The sequence below is a fragment of the Cicer arietinum genome, chromosome 4 (assembly GCF_000331145.2).
Source record: "Cicer arietinum cultivar CDC Frontier isolate Library 1 chromosome 4, Cicar.CDCFrontier_v2.0, whole genome shotgun sequence".
In the NCBI taxonomy this organism is placed as follows: domain Eukaryota; kingdom Viridiplantae; phylum Streptophyta; class Magnoliopsida; order Fabales; family Fabaceae; genus Cicer; species Cicer arietinum.
Window position 1 is genome coordinate 4,918,043 of NC_021163.2, and position 18,067 is coordinate 4,936,109.

The window sequence follows — 18,067 nt, forward strand, 5'->3', positions numbered from 1 at the left end:
ATTACAAAAAAAAAACTTAACTTCACTTCTTCTTCTTCTTCTTTTTTTTTTTTTAAGAAAAAGTACTCAAAATCTTACTTGGTAACTTTTTTTAAATCAAGGCATTTTTCGTAAAGTTTATTCTCTCAAATAATTAAATGCATTTAATAGATTGACTTTTCTCAATATATATATTTTCATATGCATAGGTAAGATAAATTAACTTTTTAAGTAAACGGTTATGAGATTTAGATAGTTTGTAAATGAAATTGCTTAATATAATTGGAGTGGAAGTAATTAATGTAACATTCAAAATTTTGACATCAAAGAAAAAAATCAATTTAGGCGGGACTTTAGCTTGCTTAAACTTCAACTTGTTTTCCCTTTGTAATTGAAAGAAAAAGACACTGAAAATTCCTCTAACCTTTTTTACTATTAGTTCCACTCCCTTACTATAGTAAAGTGGAGAATGTCCTAAAGAATGTCTTGTTTTCCCTTCCTTTATTTTTTGCAGGGTCAATGTCTTCCCTATTAAAAGATATAAATTAAAAAACATTGACTGATTACTCTTTGTTAAGATCAAGAAGAAGAAATCGAATATACATAAAATTTACACTTACACTTCCACATTGTAAATAATATTGTTCTCATTCCTCTAGCTGTCGGTGCTCACCAAATTCTACATTTTTCAAATATACATTCAATTCAAAGAGAGCTATCAAAATTAATACTCCTGGTCCTTTATAATAACATTATTTTTTCAAAATTTCATATGAAAATAATATTTATATTTTGAAAACATAAATTTATTTTCTCTCCCAATTGTAAATGTAATAATTAAAAAATGACACATATTTTTTTATAAATTTATTACTACTATTAATTTTCTGATTACCAATAAATTTTATAAGTGAGTCTTATAATAAAAGATATATAAAATAAACAATATATATGTTCCAAGACATAGCTCAAATGCTTACTTAAAAAATATTGAGAAGAAAATTTGATATCCAACTGCTACTAATATAACATATTAATGACTTTAATTTGCTTATAGAAAAAGTTGTACTTATTATATGTCATCCAAAATGTACAAATCAATGAAAATGAAAACTGATCAAAATCCAAAGAAGGTACTTGCATATCAAAGTTTTCTCACCTCCATAATGGTGATGAAATTAATTACCAGCATGCAGGCCCCACTTGAGAAGACTCACCACCTTTGTTTTCATCTGCTGGAGCTACTTCAATTTGGTCTTGAATATTTTCTTGCACATTCAAATTACTTTCTTGGTTTTGATCAGATTGTAGAACAAGCTTCCCTTGGTTATAAAGATTGCTCAATAGATGAAAGTAAGGACAAGTTCTTGAGTCAAGTGACCTTTTCCTATTAGCATCCTTAGTTTTTCTAAAGTACTTGTTTATGTTCTCCCATTTCTCTTTGCACCTCTTTGCACTTCTCTTGTACCCTAACTCCAACATTCCTTGTGATATTCTCTCCCACAAAGGAGCCTTATTCCCTTCCTTTTCTTCATTGTTGTTATTATTATTATTGCACCTCAAGTTTATCAATGCCAACACTTCATCTTTTGGCCATCTTCTCCCAATATCCTCTTTCTCATTGATAATAAGATTACTATATGAAGATCTTGAATTTTTAACAAGTGGAACACTATCTAGAGAAGAAATATTAGGGTTTTTCTTAGAAGGAAGGTTTGAGCTAGGGTTTTCAAAAGAAGGTGTTGGTTGAATAGTTTTGTCAATAGAAGAAGGAATATTAGGGTTTTGAGAGTGCAATATTATGGAAGAATTTAATAATGTTGTTACCTTAGTAGTTGAGAATTTGTTCAAAAATTCAATAATATTAGCTTGTCTATCACCAGCAATAGCTTGCTCACGTGCCATCAACTCAAGCTCTTTGTTCATTTTCTCCATCTCTTGTTTCTTCCAAGCTTCTTCTCTTTCAAACTTCTCTTCATCTCTTTTTAACATATCTTCAATAAGCTTGTTGTGCATCTCTTCTTGTTGTTCTATCATTTTCTTCACAACACTCTCACAAAAACCCTTAAAAACTTCAAACCTATTTTCACCTCTCTTTCTCTTCCTCTCTTCATTTGTCACACTCTCTTCTTTTTTCTTTGTCACCAATAAATCGTCGTTTCTTGAATCTTCATCATGGTCCATCTTGTCTTTTCCTTCACTTGGCTTTTCACTCTCAACAACTTGATTATTATTATTATTATTATTATTATTATAAAGCTCTTCAAGTTCAGTAACAAACCGATAACTCTTACCGTAATTATTATTATTATTATTATTGTTGTTATTATTATTATTATTAATATTAATGTTGTTGAAAAATCTACTTTCTTCTTCAAACTTCTCCTTGCATTTATCTGCACTACGTTTATATCCAACCTCTGCTAGCTTCCTGTGCACACAATAAATACATAAATCCAAAAAATAAAACAAAATAGAAAGCATTTATACACAACCGTATTCAACACGTAGTGATGATGATAATAAATTAATTGTTAATAGACAAATTCTGTTCCTTGAATTTTCGTCCGTTGCTAGCCCTGTTTTTCTCGAGGTTTGTGTCTCGTGGTGTCAGTGTGAGCTGAATTGAAGGTGCACGTGTGCGTTTGTCTACCACATGGAAGTAGTAAAAATCATACCACATACTAAACAACTTTATTTTTATACACACAAAATATTACTAGGTCAATGATTGTGAGACAAAAATTCAATTTTTTTTTATCAACAATTAATTATTGATATGATCATTTAGAAAACTAAAGTGTCTAGTTAATAATTTCATTAAATGACTTAAATAAAGTTAGTTGAATGAAGTGTTGCGATGTTGTTGCATATACTTAATTTTATGTATATTTGATTTATAACTATGGTTGAATTGGAGTTAAAACAGAATATTTAATTGCAATTATATAAAATTGGTGTGTTGGCACGAGTGAATAGACTAATATAATATACCTTGAGACGTGTTCCCAAGTGAAATCTGGGAACCAACTTTCCATGTTGGATCTGATCTTCAAAAGTGTAAGAATTTCGTCATTAGTCCAAGGATCAACGAGTTGTGGAAGAATTTGTCTATGATCTCTTTCAATTTGGAAGTTCATAGAAGGAGTAGTAACACTAGTGTTTTCTTGTTTGTCTTCATCTTTTTGGTGGTGTAATGGGTGCAAGAGATTGGGTTGAACTTGGAGTGGTATTTGATGATGATGAGAAGGGTGGTTTTGTTGGTTATAAGGATCAAAAGTAGGAAAAGTTGTATTATTTGGAGTTGAAGAAAGAGGAAAAGGTAAGTGAAGAGGTAGTGATGAGGTTCTTGGAGTTATGAATTGGTGGAACTGGTCAGGGACTCCATCAAACATGTTTGTGTATTGTGTTTGTGTGTGTAAAGAGTAACAACACTCTCTCTACTTTTCTACAACTATACTTCTTCAATTCAATTTCTATGCTTTGCTCACTGTAAATTAAATCAACTAAATGTTATGTAATACAAAAACCCTTCAATCTTTTCTCTCTCTCTCTCTCTCTCTCTCTCAATCACGTTTATCAAAAAATTTGTCCTTGTATGGAAGGGAAAAAATAGCCCACCACCACACCCTAACAAGAAAGTGAATTCACCACCCCAATAAATAATGTTATATGCAATAATATTTTTTTAAATCAAAATATCTTATGCACACAATTGTAAATATTATTTTTTGAGTTGGATAAAACATTTTGATATTGTACTTATGAATTGATTATAGGTGATTAAAGTTTGTTACTTCTAAGTTGGCTAATATTGACTTCTTAAGTTTGTTAAAATTTGATAGTTTAATGCAATCATTACATAAAATATACAATAATATTTATTGTAATTATTTTTCCTCAATGAATAAATTTCAATTAATTTAATATTTCTCTGAATTTTTTTTTTTTAAATTCTATTATGCTACTTAACATGATATTATAGAGTTTTGACGTCCTTCGTGAAGAGATTATTGTAATTATTATTGAAGAAAATCTCAATTTCCATGCAATCATTGTTCTTTCTATTCATTTAGGTTTCATCTTTTGAAAAAAAATTCAATAATTTCTTCTACATCTTAACAATTTCGAAAGAAAAATCTTCAATTCAATTTCTCTCATAACATCCATGCGCAAGCTTCCAAGGGTGATCTATGGTTGCACATCATATAAGATTGGATTTGTGGATTTAATCTTTTGTAAAGACAATGATATTGAAAAAAACACAAGTCTCACATGAATAAGAGATAGAGCTCTATAGTAGTGTATAAAGAAAGACAATCATCACTTTACAAGTCGATTTTGTAAGGATAAGTTAGGTCCAATATAAAACCTAATTTGGTATCAGAGTCTGGTTGATCAGACCACCTAGAGATGATAATTAGACCTAGACCCAATGGATACTCGCAAAAAAAAAAATCCACAACGAGTATGCTAAAAACTCGCATAATGGGTATGAGCACGGAGACGGGCAATTACCCGCAAAACTAAGTAGATATGGATGCGGGTACGGGTACTGGTACTATAGTACCCTCCCCGCCCCGCACCCACACTTATATAAATATATTATTTATTTATTTATTTATTATATTAGTATTTAGTTTAATTAATTGTTTTCTTTTATGTTTTAACATCTCTTAATATCATTGGACCACTACAATATTTATAATCAAAAGATAAACGTTTGCAAACTTTTTAAGAATTTGATTATGATGAATATGTAAATAATTAGGACTTTATAACTAAGAGTTATATCTTATTAATCGTGACTTTATAATTATAAATGCAACTTTCTATCAATTGTTTTTATAGATCTCGAATAATATTATTGTAGGACTTGCAATTTCATAAAGTATTATTATGGATATTTGAATGTGTATTGTAACGAATGTTCATTTGAAATATTTTGAGTTAGAAAATATTTTGGTTAATAATATTTTATGATTGGATTTAAAATATTTGAATAATTTTTAAATTTGATCACAACAATATCATTTATTTATCGTTCTATTTTAGTTAAAATGTGGGTAATGGGTATGAGTACGAGCACTTAGGTATCCAGAGGCTAGAGAGTAATGGTACGTGTATTGAAATTGATACCCAAGAGGATACGAGTATAAACATTTCTTTAAACTACAGGTATTTGTTTTACATGCTTGTATACACAATATGGTATATATTTAGTATTTTTCATTTTCTATATGTTTTTATCATGTATGTGATAGTTAAATATTTTCCATTTTCTGTATGTTTATGTCATTTGTTAGTTAAACAATTCTCTTTGTGCTTATACTCTATATAGTGTAACTTCTTTTTTGTGTGTGCTTTTATCTTATATATGATGGTTAAGTTTTTATAGTCAAATTTGACATTTGAAGATCTAAGACTATAATCTTTGATTTTATTGGAGTGAGTGAGTGAATACACCAATTTTTTTTTTTTTTATCTTAGGTCAAAGTAGGTCGCAAACTTCAACAAGAATTATGCATGTCGACTACTATCACTTTCTTGATATTTTTTTTTTGTTTATGTTAATACAATTTGTATTTTTTAAAATATTTTTTATTAATTAATTACATTGTATTTTATATATATTGTTGGTTTCAAGTTGAAAATGTTAATTCTTATTTCTAACTTGTGAATGCTATTAGATATTGTTAAGAATTAGTTATAGGTAGTTGAAGTTTATTAAATTAATTAGAATAGACTTAAATTAGTAAAGAGTTGTTTGCTCGATACAATCACTATATACAAATTATCGTATATTTATTGCGATAAATTTTTCTCATGAAATCAATTCCTAAATTCAATATCTTTTCATTATTTATTTATTTATTTTTAATCTTTTTCAAGAAATGTAACACAGTTGAATTTTCATAGTTAAATTCGAAAATAAAACCTATGATTTAAAAGAGGTCCAATTCCAAAGCTTCGCATCCAAGTTCTCTATGTTATGCATTCAATTAAAACGTGATTTCCTTGAACAAGTCAATCAAACCACGTTATAAATAAAAGGCCACATTCAATGCATTTTACTATTTTTTCTATTTTCAAATAAAATCCAAACCCATCTTTATCGTATTTACATAACCTTCTTATCAAGAAATTTAGGTAGCTTTTTTAAGTCTTATCACTCTTACAAATCATTTGACGCTATTATTAGTTGAAAAAGTTAAATAATTGACGGTATTATTAGTTCAAAAGGTAAATAATTAGAGACTTGTTCCTACCTATATCATATTACTTCGGTGTTACGAACATAGAAATCGAATAATTTATCTTTTATTCAATAGTAATTTATATGTGATTATGTTAGTGGTTTGTAGTCAACAAGAAAAAGAATTTAGTTACTTGAATGGAAAGGAAAGAAGAGAGAATAAAGAAAATTAAAATCGATTATGATTGGGGATTGAAGAATACGCGCGTGGAGGATGAGTGTGGTAAAGTGGTACTTGGTAGTGTAATGGAATGGGAAAATGATAGTACTTGATAAAAAATTAAAAAAAAAAAAAAGTTTTGGTTGTAACTGGGCCATTAGAATCCTATGCAGTAGCTGATAGTCATGATGGTGTAATTAACGGCATGAAGATGGCAGGACACGTGAAAACATGCAGAGTATGGGACCAATTATTTATTTTAAGGATGGGAATCTTCACATGGTACAAAGGAATACAGTGCTATTGTACAACTTCATCCCAGACCCCCTTTTTCCTCTCTTAAGTTAAAACTTTGATGGACTCATTTCTCTAATCTTTTTATGACCTGATGGGATTTTTCAATTTATTGATTCCACATGTTGGCCCTACTTTTCCATGTTTATTTTGGATCTAACATCTCCAACAATAAGAATATTTCCCCCACCTTTCAGGATTTACTTTCCACTTTCTCATCCTTTTCATTTTTCTTACCATCATCATTCATTTTTTTCAATTTTTAATCTCTTCTTTTTTCCATTAAGTTTCGCACTACATTGTATTGGGATGAACCCAAATGAATTTTGTAAGAATAGATAGATACTCTAAATATAAAAGAAAATAATAGAGTATATGGTCACCAAATAAGATACCCCTTTTACTTTGTGCATGAATATGTATTGCGATAATCTTTTAAAATATATGTTTGTTTTACTTTGATAAAATTTTTAAATTTTAATGATTATTACGTAGAGAATATGAAATGTTGACTATCAAAGATGTACTTTTAGAAATAATGAAAATATGAAAGATGTAATTTTGTTTATATTTTAAGACCAGAGGTAATATAATTAAAATTGGTATAATATATGACTCAAATAGTTTGTAAGTGTTCATTAAATTTTATAGTGAAATGAAATAAATATAAATTTATTTGTAAGTGTTGGTTAAATTTTAAAATATTTGAGTGACATTAGGATTGAATATAAAAATATTATAGTATAGATGAATTTAAGGTTAAAGATGATTAAAAGGAAAGAAAAGCAGAAGCTTTTAGCGTACGGGAGGGATGAGGTGTGCGAAATAGGAAGAGGGTGGGGAAAGTAGTTAACAATGCAAGATTTAACCAGCTTGCAATGAGTTGTAGAAAGAGATATGTCATCCTCTTAATATTGTTGTTACATATAAGCAGCACTTTTGTACGTGGTTACGTGCCACTTTTCTCTTCGCTTTTTCAGTTTTGACCCACTTGACTCAATGCTGCAAATTGTACCAAACTTCATCACACTCAGCTAGGAGGCGCATTTACTTTTTCTAGCTTCTCTTTTTTATTTAATTTCAAATTTAAATATTTATGATCTTCATAAATTAATGTTTTTTTTTTATTTAAAAAATTTCTCATGTTGTTAATTACTCTTATAAAAAGCCCACATGTAAATAAGAGAAGAGACAAAAATAAATAAAAATACAAATTTATACAAACGAAAATCAAATAAAAATATATATGTTTGATTCATGTAAATGCACGTTTTTTATTTTATTTTCGTCATTGTCATTTTGCATTTTTTTTTTTATTTTCATTTCTTATCTATTTGTCATGTTAGTTTTTGTAACCGTCACCAATAGCAAAGAAGATTTTAAGACAAAATTAAACTTATAGAGTTAAATTTAAAAAAAAAATTAAAAGGATGAAAAAAAAGACACTACCACACATATATTTAATCTACAAACCGAAAGAGAAAAAAAAAGTCCAATTGAATTCGAATAGTTTTTTTAACTAAAAGAAATAAAATGCATTGATTGAAATTGTAAAATACATCATGCACAATACAAATGCAAATTTACTAAAAACATATATAAAGAATGAATCTACAAACATATTTACAAAAATTAAGTTAATAGCGTAATATATTAACATAATACAAAAAGACAATCATCTTAAAGCAATCATATCTAATACAGCAAAAAGAAGAGACTTATGGTTCGTTTGATGGATAAGATAAGAATAAGTTATCTTTATCATAAATGAATTTAGTGTGTTGATGAACCACGATTTAATAAGTTAATCAAGAATTCTATCATATTCGATCTCTCTAGTTGAAATTTCTATCATAAATGTGAGATAGGTTAGAAACCAGCATAATAAAGTATAAATATAAAATAATTTATAAAATATAATCTAAAATATAAAAATGTAAATCTAATCAAATAGAAAAATAATTAATAGAATTTGATATTAAACTTAAAAATAAAATATTAATAACTAATTTAAAAAATATTTATGATTTTACACAAAGGTAGTTTTATTTTACTATATAATTTAATAAATTAGTATTCACAATTATAAAAATATGAAAGTTAATTAAAATTTTAAAATAAATATAATTTGTTTATAAGATATTCTTGTCATTTAAATATAATATATATCATATCTTTATTTACATTCTAACAAATAAAATATAATTATTTGGTTACTCGTGATTTTGTTTTTAAAATTTTAATCATTTAGTAAGTAGTTTTAATATAAAATTATTTCATTACATGGGTGGATTGTTTAAACTTTTACGGATAAACTTTTAAATCATTGAGTACGGAAGAAAAATACATGTTTGGATTGTTTGAACTTTTACCATTGAATCAAAATGAAAATGTATGGAATTCAATCACAACTCTTTGTAGCTTCTTTAGGGTTTTCCTCGGTCTTAGGGATGACAATTATATCTAAATTTATTGGATACCTCAAAAAAATCAATAATGCATAGGATAAAAATACGCATAATAAATTATAAGTATGATAACGAATAATTATCTGTAAAATTGAGCAGATATGAGTGCATGTACGAATAATTACACACAAAATTGAACGGATATAAGTGCAGAAACAAGTATTATAGTATTCATCCGTCCCCACCACCACTTATATAAATATATTATTTATTTATTTATTTATTATATTTGTATTTTTTTTTTATTTTTAACATCTATTGGTATTATTTGACCACTATAATATTTAAAATCGAAAGATAAATATTTACAAACTTTTTAAAAATATAATTTTAATGAAGAGATAAATAATTGTGACTTTATAACTAAGTTTTATGATATTAACCATGACTTTTATAATTATACTTAACTTTTATATCATTGAAATATTTGTATATATATATATATAAAAGGTATTTTGGTAAATTGTTCGAGAATAGGGTTTCCACAATGTAGGATATGATGTCTGTCCCCGAACTACTATCTCAGGGAGTTTCTCTTAATTCTGTCTCTGCGGAGAAATTGTTTTCTTTCATGGGGTTCCAAATGGAACAATTTATGCTGCAACTCTCACTTACAAATGTAAATTTACACTTCTATCAAGATATTCATGCCCAGGAACTAAAACAAATGGATATAATTTAATGAGGTTGTACTCTTTTTATCAGCTACTAATATGGATTGAGTAATAACTAAAGAGAAATGTTTGTCGAACATTAAATTTGACATCAACACAGTATGTGTATACAATTTCTAAGTTTTGTATTGGTTTTTTTTTTCTTCATGAATACATATTTCAGTTGTATTTTATATGATATCAGATACGGTATCAAAAAAATTTGTGTCTAAATATCACACCTCATAACTTATAACATTACTTTCAACAACAACAAAAAAGTTAATACACCCAGAACTTCAATAACAATTATATGAAAATAATCTTCAGACCCCCAAAATTCTCGGGGTTTTACTAGATCTAAAAATTTAATAGTTCAAAATTTTAATTTAATAGTGAGAAATGAGATTAATAATATTATTAAAAATTCAAATTTAATAGTATTTTTTGAATAAATATTGAATGGAGGTGAATGAGCTATCACCGTTTTACAAAATGCGGTGGGATGCATTTGTATTTTGGCAGGCCCAACATAAGCCCATTCTTCGTACCAAATCTTAGTTTAGTTCAATTTGTTGCTCACATCTTCCCAGTGAGAAAAGAAAGGAAGATTCTCAATATAGCAGTGGACTGTTTAATACACTTCATTTTTAAATAAAAAATAAAAACTATCTATTTATCTAAAGACACACTTAATTAATAATACGAAGTATCTTGAAAAACAAAAACAAAATTGAACAAATCTATATACATAAATTATTCTAAAAATATTGATACGAAAAATATACTCCATATTTTTTAATAAATTTGAAAAGTGTTAAAGAGGCATATAAAATTAGATGAATTAATAGACTATACATTCATAATTTAAATATTTTTTTATAAATAGAATAGTAAATAAATTTTCACATAATAATGAGTTTTTGAATTTGAATCTAACACATAACATCTAGTCTAACAATATCAACAATTATCGGTTAAGTTAAGTCTTAAAAAAAATTTAAATATGGTTTTATATAAAATGTTGAATCACATTTTACCATATATGTACCTTTTGAGAAACTATATTATCAAATAAAAAGGCAATGAAATATATTTTTCTAAGTTAAAAACAATTTTATATAATATACTTGAATGCTTTTAAAAGAAACTCATTAACTAACTATTTACGTTTAAGTGGAATTAGTTAGTTTCATGTCGATTATGAATGAACATAATATTAGATATATAAAATAGGTGGAAGTTTTGAGTAAAGATACATTATCAAAGTCTATTGCACTCTTAGAGTATTTGGTTTATTGTTACTCCTGCACGTATTCCCAAACTCTCAAAATAGAGTCTTGATTTGTCTTGGTTAGAAAATATGTTTCATTAGTTATAACAACCATGAGTAATTATTCCCACGTCAACTACAAATGAGTTAAATCTTGAATACATAAAAGAGCTTATCTATATATCTAAGGTCTTAGAGTTTTTGGTAGATATATAATTTCAAAGTCTCTTGCCGTTCTAAAACATTTTTTCTTTGTAGCTCTCGTTTAACCTAGACTCCCAAAGACCAACATGATTGGAAGAGTTGGCAACACGACTCAATAATAAGACATAAGACATAAGCCATTGGGATAACTTAGTGTGTCTATCAAGGGTCTAAATTCTTTTTTTTTTTTAATTCTTTTTTTTATTTTAACCATGCATTTGGTTATCAGGAGAATATAGAAATTCATAGTCTGACTACATAATAAGTATAGTCTAATTAAGGGAATTGAGTTGCTTAATTAGTTTGACGTAAGAGTTGAGAAGTCAAAAGTTCAATTTTTTTTTTACATAAAAAGGAAAATTACAAAATAAATTAAAGGACATTACAAAGGAAGACATCCCTTATCATTATTAGCAAGAAGTAATGATTTGAAAGGGGGAGTAGGCAGGTCAACAATACTAAAATCGATACTTAAATTAAGGTTAGTCAAATTATCTGCATACCGATTAGTCTCACGATAGACATGATTAACCACACAATTCCATTATTCGTAATTCACAAGAGAGATGACTTCTTAGAGAAGTGGCATAAGATAGTCACTACTCGTTCTTCTTGATTGAATCATGTTGACTACAATAAAAGAGTTTATTTTCATCAAAATTGTAGTTAAACTTAAATTGCAAGTCATTTGGAGACCATAAACTAACCTCCAAAACTCAACTAACCTAGAGATAACTCAATTTAGATTATCAAATAAATTAAAAATATAAACTCCTCTATGGTATTTAATAAGCCATCCACAAGTAGTGATATTTGTTGTGCTGCGATAAAAATCATCAGTATTAAATTCGAAAGAGTTAACATAAAAAAAGATACCATTTAACATTAATCTTCCTCTTGCGAGCCTCTATAAAAAAAAAGGGATGACAAAAATAAAAATATTGATTAATGAAGAAAAATTATCTGTTAAAAAATTATACAAATTACTCAAGATTAAATAGTGTTCATGCAAAAATTAATTAGTTTCTATCTAATATTATAATTTTTATAAAGAAAAGCGAGTAAATGGGCAAGGCAATGCACACTGTACTCATTTGTACGTTAGTGTGTATGATTTAAGATATCAAAATAGAAAGATTTTTTTTAAGATTTCATGTGAAATCAAAAATAACTTAATCAAATAATTTATTATTGAGTTTTTAATTAGACAAAGTCTTATAAGTAGTTGATAGCGACTTCTTTTTTTAGATTAAAATGATGCATTCCATCGACGGAAGCTGAAAAACAGCTAATAACAAGAAAGACAAATATATCCGAAAAGACAAAATATTAATAATTTAATTCTTGTTGAATAACAAATTGTTTAATTCTCAAATAATTGATAATTTCATATTGAAATATGATTTTAAAGGAGGTCAATTTAACGGTTAAAGTTATAAATTATCTAAGTTTCGCATGAAACATTTATAAAATATTGTTATCTTAGATTAGATATGCGATCCACAATTTTATGAACACTATTTATTTTATTGTAAGAATAAATATGAAACATATATTCAGCAAAAATAAAAAAGATATATATTGATAATTCGTGTAAAGAAAAATAAAATCTACAAGTGCTTAAAGAATCTAAATATTGGCACAAATGTTGAAGATTTTAATCTTATTAAACCCTTTAGTTATCGCTATTAAACCCTAAGCCCGAATAGAAACAAAATACAACATTCTCTGTAATTTCTGCAACTATCTATTGACGGCGATGGCTGATTCTTCAACCATCCCAAACGACTCTAAAACACGTCCTTATCATCCCTACCAGCACCTCAACATTCCCATCGACAAACTCTACAACCTCCCCACCTCACCGGAGCATCTTTTCCACGAAGAAATCAGAAAGCGCCGTTCTTGGGGCGACAATCTTCAATACTACACCGGCACCGGCTACCTCTCCGGCGCGATCATCGGAGGCACCAAGGGAACCATTGAAGGCATCAAGGCTGCCGAATCCGGTGAATCTCTTAAGCTCCGGGTTAACCGAGTTCTTAATTCGGGTGGTCAGGGAGGTAGAAGACTCGGTAACTCGCTTGGCGTGTTAGGTTTGATCTTTGCGGGGTTGGAGAGTGCTATGATTCATGTTAGGGACACGGATGATTTTGTTAATAGTGCTGTCGCCGGACTTGGGACCGGAGCGCTTTACAAGGCTGCGGCGGGACCTCGGTCGGCTGCTATTGCCGGTGCTGTTGGCGGGATTACGGCAGCTGTGGTAGTTGCTGGAAAGCAAGCTTTGAAACGATACATTCCTATATAACAAAACAAAATTTAATCGTAATTCAATTTTAGGGAGGGATGATGAATGGTGATCCAAGTTTAGAGTACATTTGGTGGTTTGTCATTGAACTGTTGCTTTTGTTAGTTTTAGTTCATGTTTGAATTGATATGTAGTTTGGCGAAATCACTGTACCACGGTGATATATCATACAATGAAATGATTCTGCAAAGCAAAACTCTGTCAATTTAAACATGCACTTAGTTGTTGCTACATGTCATACCATTGGTAGTAATTTGTTATTGCTTTTGAAAACCCTCTCCGTAAATGATGTATTTACAATGAAGCACAAATGTGACAGTGTATTTTAAATAAATTGCTTTATTGATTTAAATAAAATTTTCAATGCTTAGCTTAAAACAGAGGAAGCTAAATAAAATGTACAATGCACTTGTTGATGTAGGAATTTCAATCAGCTTATATGGTGTTAAATTGTCTAGTAAAAGAATGATCAAGTTTAATAATAGAAAATCTTGTCCATATATCTTCACTTCACAGATAATTAACAACAGAAACAAATAGTGCTTAAGAGGTGAAACTGTTGAGTTTAGATATCTATCTCAAAAACCATATTCTTAAAAGAATAATCCTATTGTCAAATATGGGGCTTCTCCTACTACTTTTTTTTTTACCGTGATAGGAAAAACAATCATTAGTCAACAAACGTCATCAAAGAATAGAACCTACACTAGGAATGTTATACATTAATTCAAAAGTAGCTATATATATATATTATGTGCAGTGCTTGAAATCTTACTCCATGTTGAAATGTGTCTAGATTTCAACATCAACCAACACGGGTTCGGATAGGCTTTAGCTTAATTCCTAAACTCTCTTGGGAGAGGAGTTCCGGTGCCATGCATGAATGACCAGAAGGACTTGCCGGACTTGAGCCGTTGCTCGATGAGGAGGAAAAATGCGGTTGTCTGTGAAAGCCAAAACCCATTAAGAAACACTCAATTGGTACTATCATAGAGTTTGGGTGCTCTTCTGTTACTAGTGACCCACAAGCTTGAACCTGATCAAGTAAACATCGTAAAGCAATCGCGTTATGTGTTATTATTTACCGGGAAGAAATTTTCCCACCCTCCAAGTAACTTCAAAAGTAAACTTCCGAAAAAGACATAGTTTTTATGCCGTGCAGATAGACATAGACTACCTACCTCAACAAGTGCACAGAATTTGCTGTCCATTTTTGCACTCATGTAGACAGATTCAGCATGGAATGGACTACTCTCTCCTGCAAATATAAGTGTCTTGCATTGCAAGTTCTTTAAACCCGCGCTGAGGTCGTGCCTTCTGCAAGCAATTCAACATATTGGTAATGAGTCATGGTAACAATTGGTAAGTTGCTACAGATTTTATTTTCCAGCAATCTGTAGGCTTTATCTTATTTGGAAGATAATGACATAGGAATCAATATCCATACAAGAAATAACAATCTTTTGTTGAATTGATATCTTTTTACATTTCATGCCATATTAGTCCACAGCCACAGGCTACAATTTGGTTAAAATAAAAATCAACAATATGCAATAGTAACTACTACAAGATATTTTCTTAGTGTAAAAAATAATTTCTAAGTTCAACATTGAATGTTTCGAGAATATTTAGGGTTATTATCAATAAAAACAGGATTGAAGCTATTACACAGTTGTATAAAATGGCTCAGATAGATTGCAACCCTAGAGGAAGGAGTGGAAGGGCCAAGATAAAACAAAAGAAAAACAATCAGAATTTTTTTCAAAAACATCATCACTTACGCATTAACTGCTTGAAGAAAACGCATGACATTCAAACTTTGCCTTTCATCCAGAAGCTGTAAATGAGGATCCATTAGTCAGAATTGCACACTTAAAAAAATTATCCCTTAATTCCCTAGATAAATTATGCATGTACTCAAGAGGCAAAAATTTCTATATGTATTAGTTGTTACCAAAATAGAGATTTACATACTCTTCTACAAGTTAGTATTACATCTGATTCTGCTCCCTGAAGACTGCATCTAAGCTCCTAAAAAAAATGTAGAGAAGTAATGTCACCTCGAGAAATGATTCTACCTGCATAATATTTGATAAAGAATGAAAAAATACCTTACTAAAGTAGCGCTGTAGGAGGCATTCTTTCAGTAAACCACACATACCATAGAAGTATAATAAGTTCATCAAAACCTGCATGAATGTAGTAAACATGTAAACCTTCTATTTCAAGGGGATGAGTAATCTTATTCATTTTTCTTTTTGTTTTGCTGTATACTGATAGCAGTTAGTTTTCACGGTTATACAAACTTCAATGTGCGTCCTTCCTAAAACTACATTTTCTATCTTTGCTAGAACCTAGGTAGTTAATTCCAGCGTTTCACGGCGAGATCCCGCTGTCCCGGTGCGGTACAGTGCCTGACCGCAACGGCGTAATCCGCGACAGCGTGAAACAAGATCCCGACGAGATTTGGGCGAGATCCCACTATCCCAGCATAGTTAATCCGAACGTTTCCCGGCTAGATCCCGCTATTATTTCTTCCTTCTTTGTTTTATTGTTTCTACTTTTACCTAAGAAGAAGAAGTAGAATATGCTAATTGAAAATGATGGTTATCTTTGATTCCTATGCTAGAACATGCATTTGAGTTTTAATATTTAGTTATTTTTTTACTGTGTTAAAGACTTCAATATGCATCATCTTTATTTCCTTGACTTTTGTTGGTATTTCAATGCATGTTTTGACTAAGAATAAGACTTGTAGATTCTTATTACTAATTATGAATGTTTTAGAGTTTGAGTCATTTGTTAATTTTGCATTAAATATAGGTTTATATAATATTATTCATGTAATTTATTCAAAAAAATAGCAATTATCCCGTCTATCCCGGAACGCGCTATCCCACTTTTGGGGTTGGCTGCGACGCACCGCTATCTAGGATTAACTACCTATGCTAGAACCACTGTAATAATGCATTGGGACGCGAGAATTTAAGTGTTGGCTGACTTTCCAAAACATGAGCTAAGGGTTTGTTTAGAATCACGACAAGATGGCTTTAAAGGTGTAATTAACTAAAAAATTGTTGTTTCAAGCTCAACTAACATGATTGGTACCACAATGGATTTGTTAGAATCATGGTGTTTCATCGTGATTTTACAAAACCTATAACTTGTAATTTTGCAAAATCATGGTAGTTCACCGTGATTATGGCAAACTCACTGTAATACCAAACATGCACTTAGGGTGTTACCGTGGAACCAATGATTTCCAAACACACATATAAATAGCATGACATCCATTAGTCTAGTTGTTGGTACTTCAATAGATAGCATATATATGATAAAAGCATGCAGATGGAGATGAAACCTTGTTGTAAATCCATTCAGTCCATGAAGGTCCTTTACAAATTGGTGAAACAAGAATCAATCCAAGCACTCGTTCTTTGTATTTCATCTGTGAAATGACAAAAAGTTAACACGATGGTTTAGTATACTAAATTGTTGTAACTGATTAAATTATAACTCACAGTTGCCAACTTACAGCAAATAATGTCAGGATGTAAGCACCAGCTGTTACACCCAAGCACATAACCTGTCTTAGCCTGATTTAAGACAGTTTTGTATGAAGGTTAAGATCCTAATCCAAGTAAGAATATCAAAGAGGCTTGTTTCATTAAATATATATATACTCAATTTACTAAGAGATACATACTATATATTTACACAATTCCCTTAGTTTAATTTGTCCAGAAAAGCACAATCAATCTATTTATTGTTACTATATAGCATCGGTGAATAGCCGATGCTATACGTACCCAAAAAAATCAAGAACTTCTGCAACCTGATCAGCTAAGTCATCCACACAAAGCAATGGTTCGTCTGAAGAAATCACATCAGCTCCCAACTGCAATATCTCATAAACAAATGAGAAAAGGAGTAGATTATACTTCCATTAACTTTAATATGCAAGTCATAAATTACTAAATTTATTCCTTTCCATTTAACCCAATAATACCAATTCAAATAGCAACACTAGAAAGAATGTGATACCGACCTCGTGCCCCGGAGCATCAATGTGATAAATACAGAAGTTATGAAGCATCAAAGAAGCTGCATCTGGACAGAACAACAGACCTTGGAAGCAAGACACATCTGCAAAAAGCAGTGAAGCAACATTAAGTTGTTCATGTTATTATAGTGGTCCAAGATTTCAATACAAAAGAAACATAGTCATTTTTGTATCTGAGACCAAACAAAGACAATATAAGGCACAAAACAGTTAAAAGGAACAATCTGAGGATATTCATGCTATTTATATTCACATTGACAATATGTAAAAACAAAGTAACATAAATAATGAGTACTAAGAATTATACAATTGAGAGCCACATCTGGGTAGGTTATTAGAGCAGGTTTCTCTTGATCCCCACAAACAAGCACAGAGACAGAACCTTTGCTTGTTTTCACTATGCATTCCT

General features: G+C 29.6%; 3 protein-coding genes across 5 annotated transcripts in view; 1 reads left to right on the top strand and 2 right to left on the bottom strand.

Annotated features, from left to right (window-relative positions):
* Positions 1 to 232: 232 nt before the first annotated feature.
* LOC101495862 (trihelix transcription factor GTL2-like) lies at positions 233 to 3,601 on the bottom strand. 2 transcript variants are annotated; one of them, XR_189644.4, is made up of 4 exons: positions 2,974 to 3,601; positions 1,139 to 2,410; positions 600 to 658; positions 233 to 507 (listed from the first exon to the last, which is right to left on the bottom strand). XR_189644.4 is itself a non-coding variant. In XM_004495735.4 (2 exons), exons 1-2 carry the CDS (start codon positions 3,372 to 3,374, stop codon positions 1,162 to 1,164), a joined length of 1,650 nt encoding a protein of 549 aa, XP_004495792.1. In that variant the 5' UTR covers positions 3,375 to 3,601; the 3' UTR covers positions 953 to 1,161. The 2 variants fall into 2 exon arrangements, 1 of the variants encoding a protein (XP_004495792.1); XM_004495735.4 differs by lacking the exons at positions 233 to 507; positions 600 to 658 and having other exon boundaries at positions 953 to 2,410.
* A 9,322-nt stretch (positions 3,602 to 12,923) lies between these two features.
* LOC101495215 (protein NDL1-like) overlaps positions 12,924 to 18,067 on the bottom strand; it is a 5,448-nt gene continuing 304 nt past the window's right edge. Inside the window, exons 2-12 of one of the 2 annotated variants that reach the window (XM_073367789.1) lie at positions 17,966 to 18,065; positions 17,644 to 17,741; positions 17,405 to 17,493; positions 17,131 to 17,191; positions 16,957 to 17,043; positions 15,707 to 15,784; positions 15,570 to 15,626; positions 15,377 to 15,432; positions 14,777 to 14,912; positions 14,371 to 14,631; positions 12,924 to 13,587 (exon numbers count right to left, since the gene is read on the bottom strand). In XM_073367789.1, coding sequence (XP_073223890.1) covers positions 14,401 to 14,631; positions 14,777 to 14,912; positions 15,377 to 15,432; positions 15,570 to 15,626; positions 15,707 to 15,784; positions 16,957 to 17,043; positions 17,131 to 17,191; positions 17,405 to 17,493; positions 17,644 to 17,741; positions 17,966 to 18,065 — 993 coding nt within the window. In that variant the 3' untranslated portion in view covers positions 12,924 to 13,587; positions 14,371 to 14,400. Of the gene's footprint in view, positions 13,588 to 14,045; positions 14,632 to 14,776; positions 14,913 to 15,376; positions 15,433 to 15,569; positions 15,627 to 15,706; positions 15,785 to 16,956; positions 17,044 to 17,130; positions 17,192 to 17,404; positions 17,494 to 17,643; positions 17,742 to 17,965; positions 18,066 to 18,067 lie in introns of those variants that run through there. The other variant, XM_012714553.3, reaches the window with a different exon arrangement.
* LOC101495533 (mitochondrial import inner membrane translocase subunit TIM23-1) lies at positions 13,047 to 13,959 on the top strand. Its single transcript, XM_004495734.4, has one exon. The coding sequence runs from the start codon at positions 13,047 to 13,049 to the stop codon at positions 13,593 to 13,595; it is 549 nt and encodes a 182-aa protein (XP_004495791.1). The 3' UTR covers positions 13,596 to 13,959.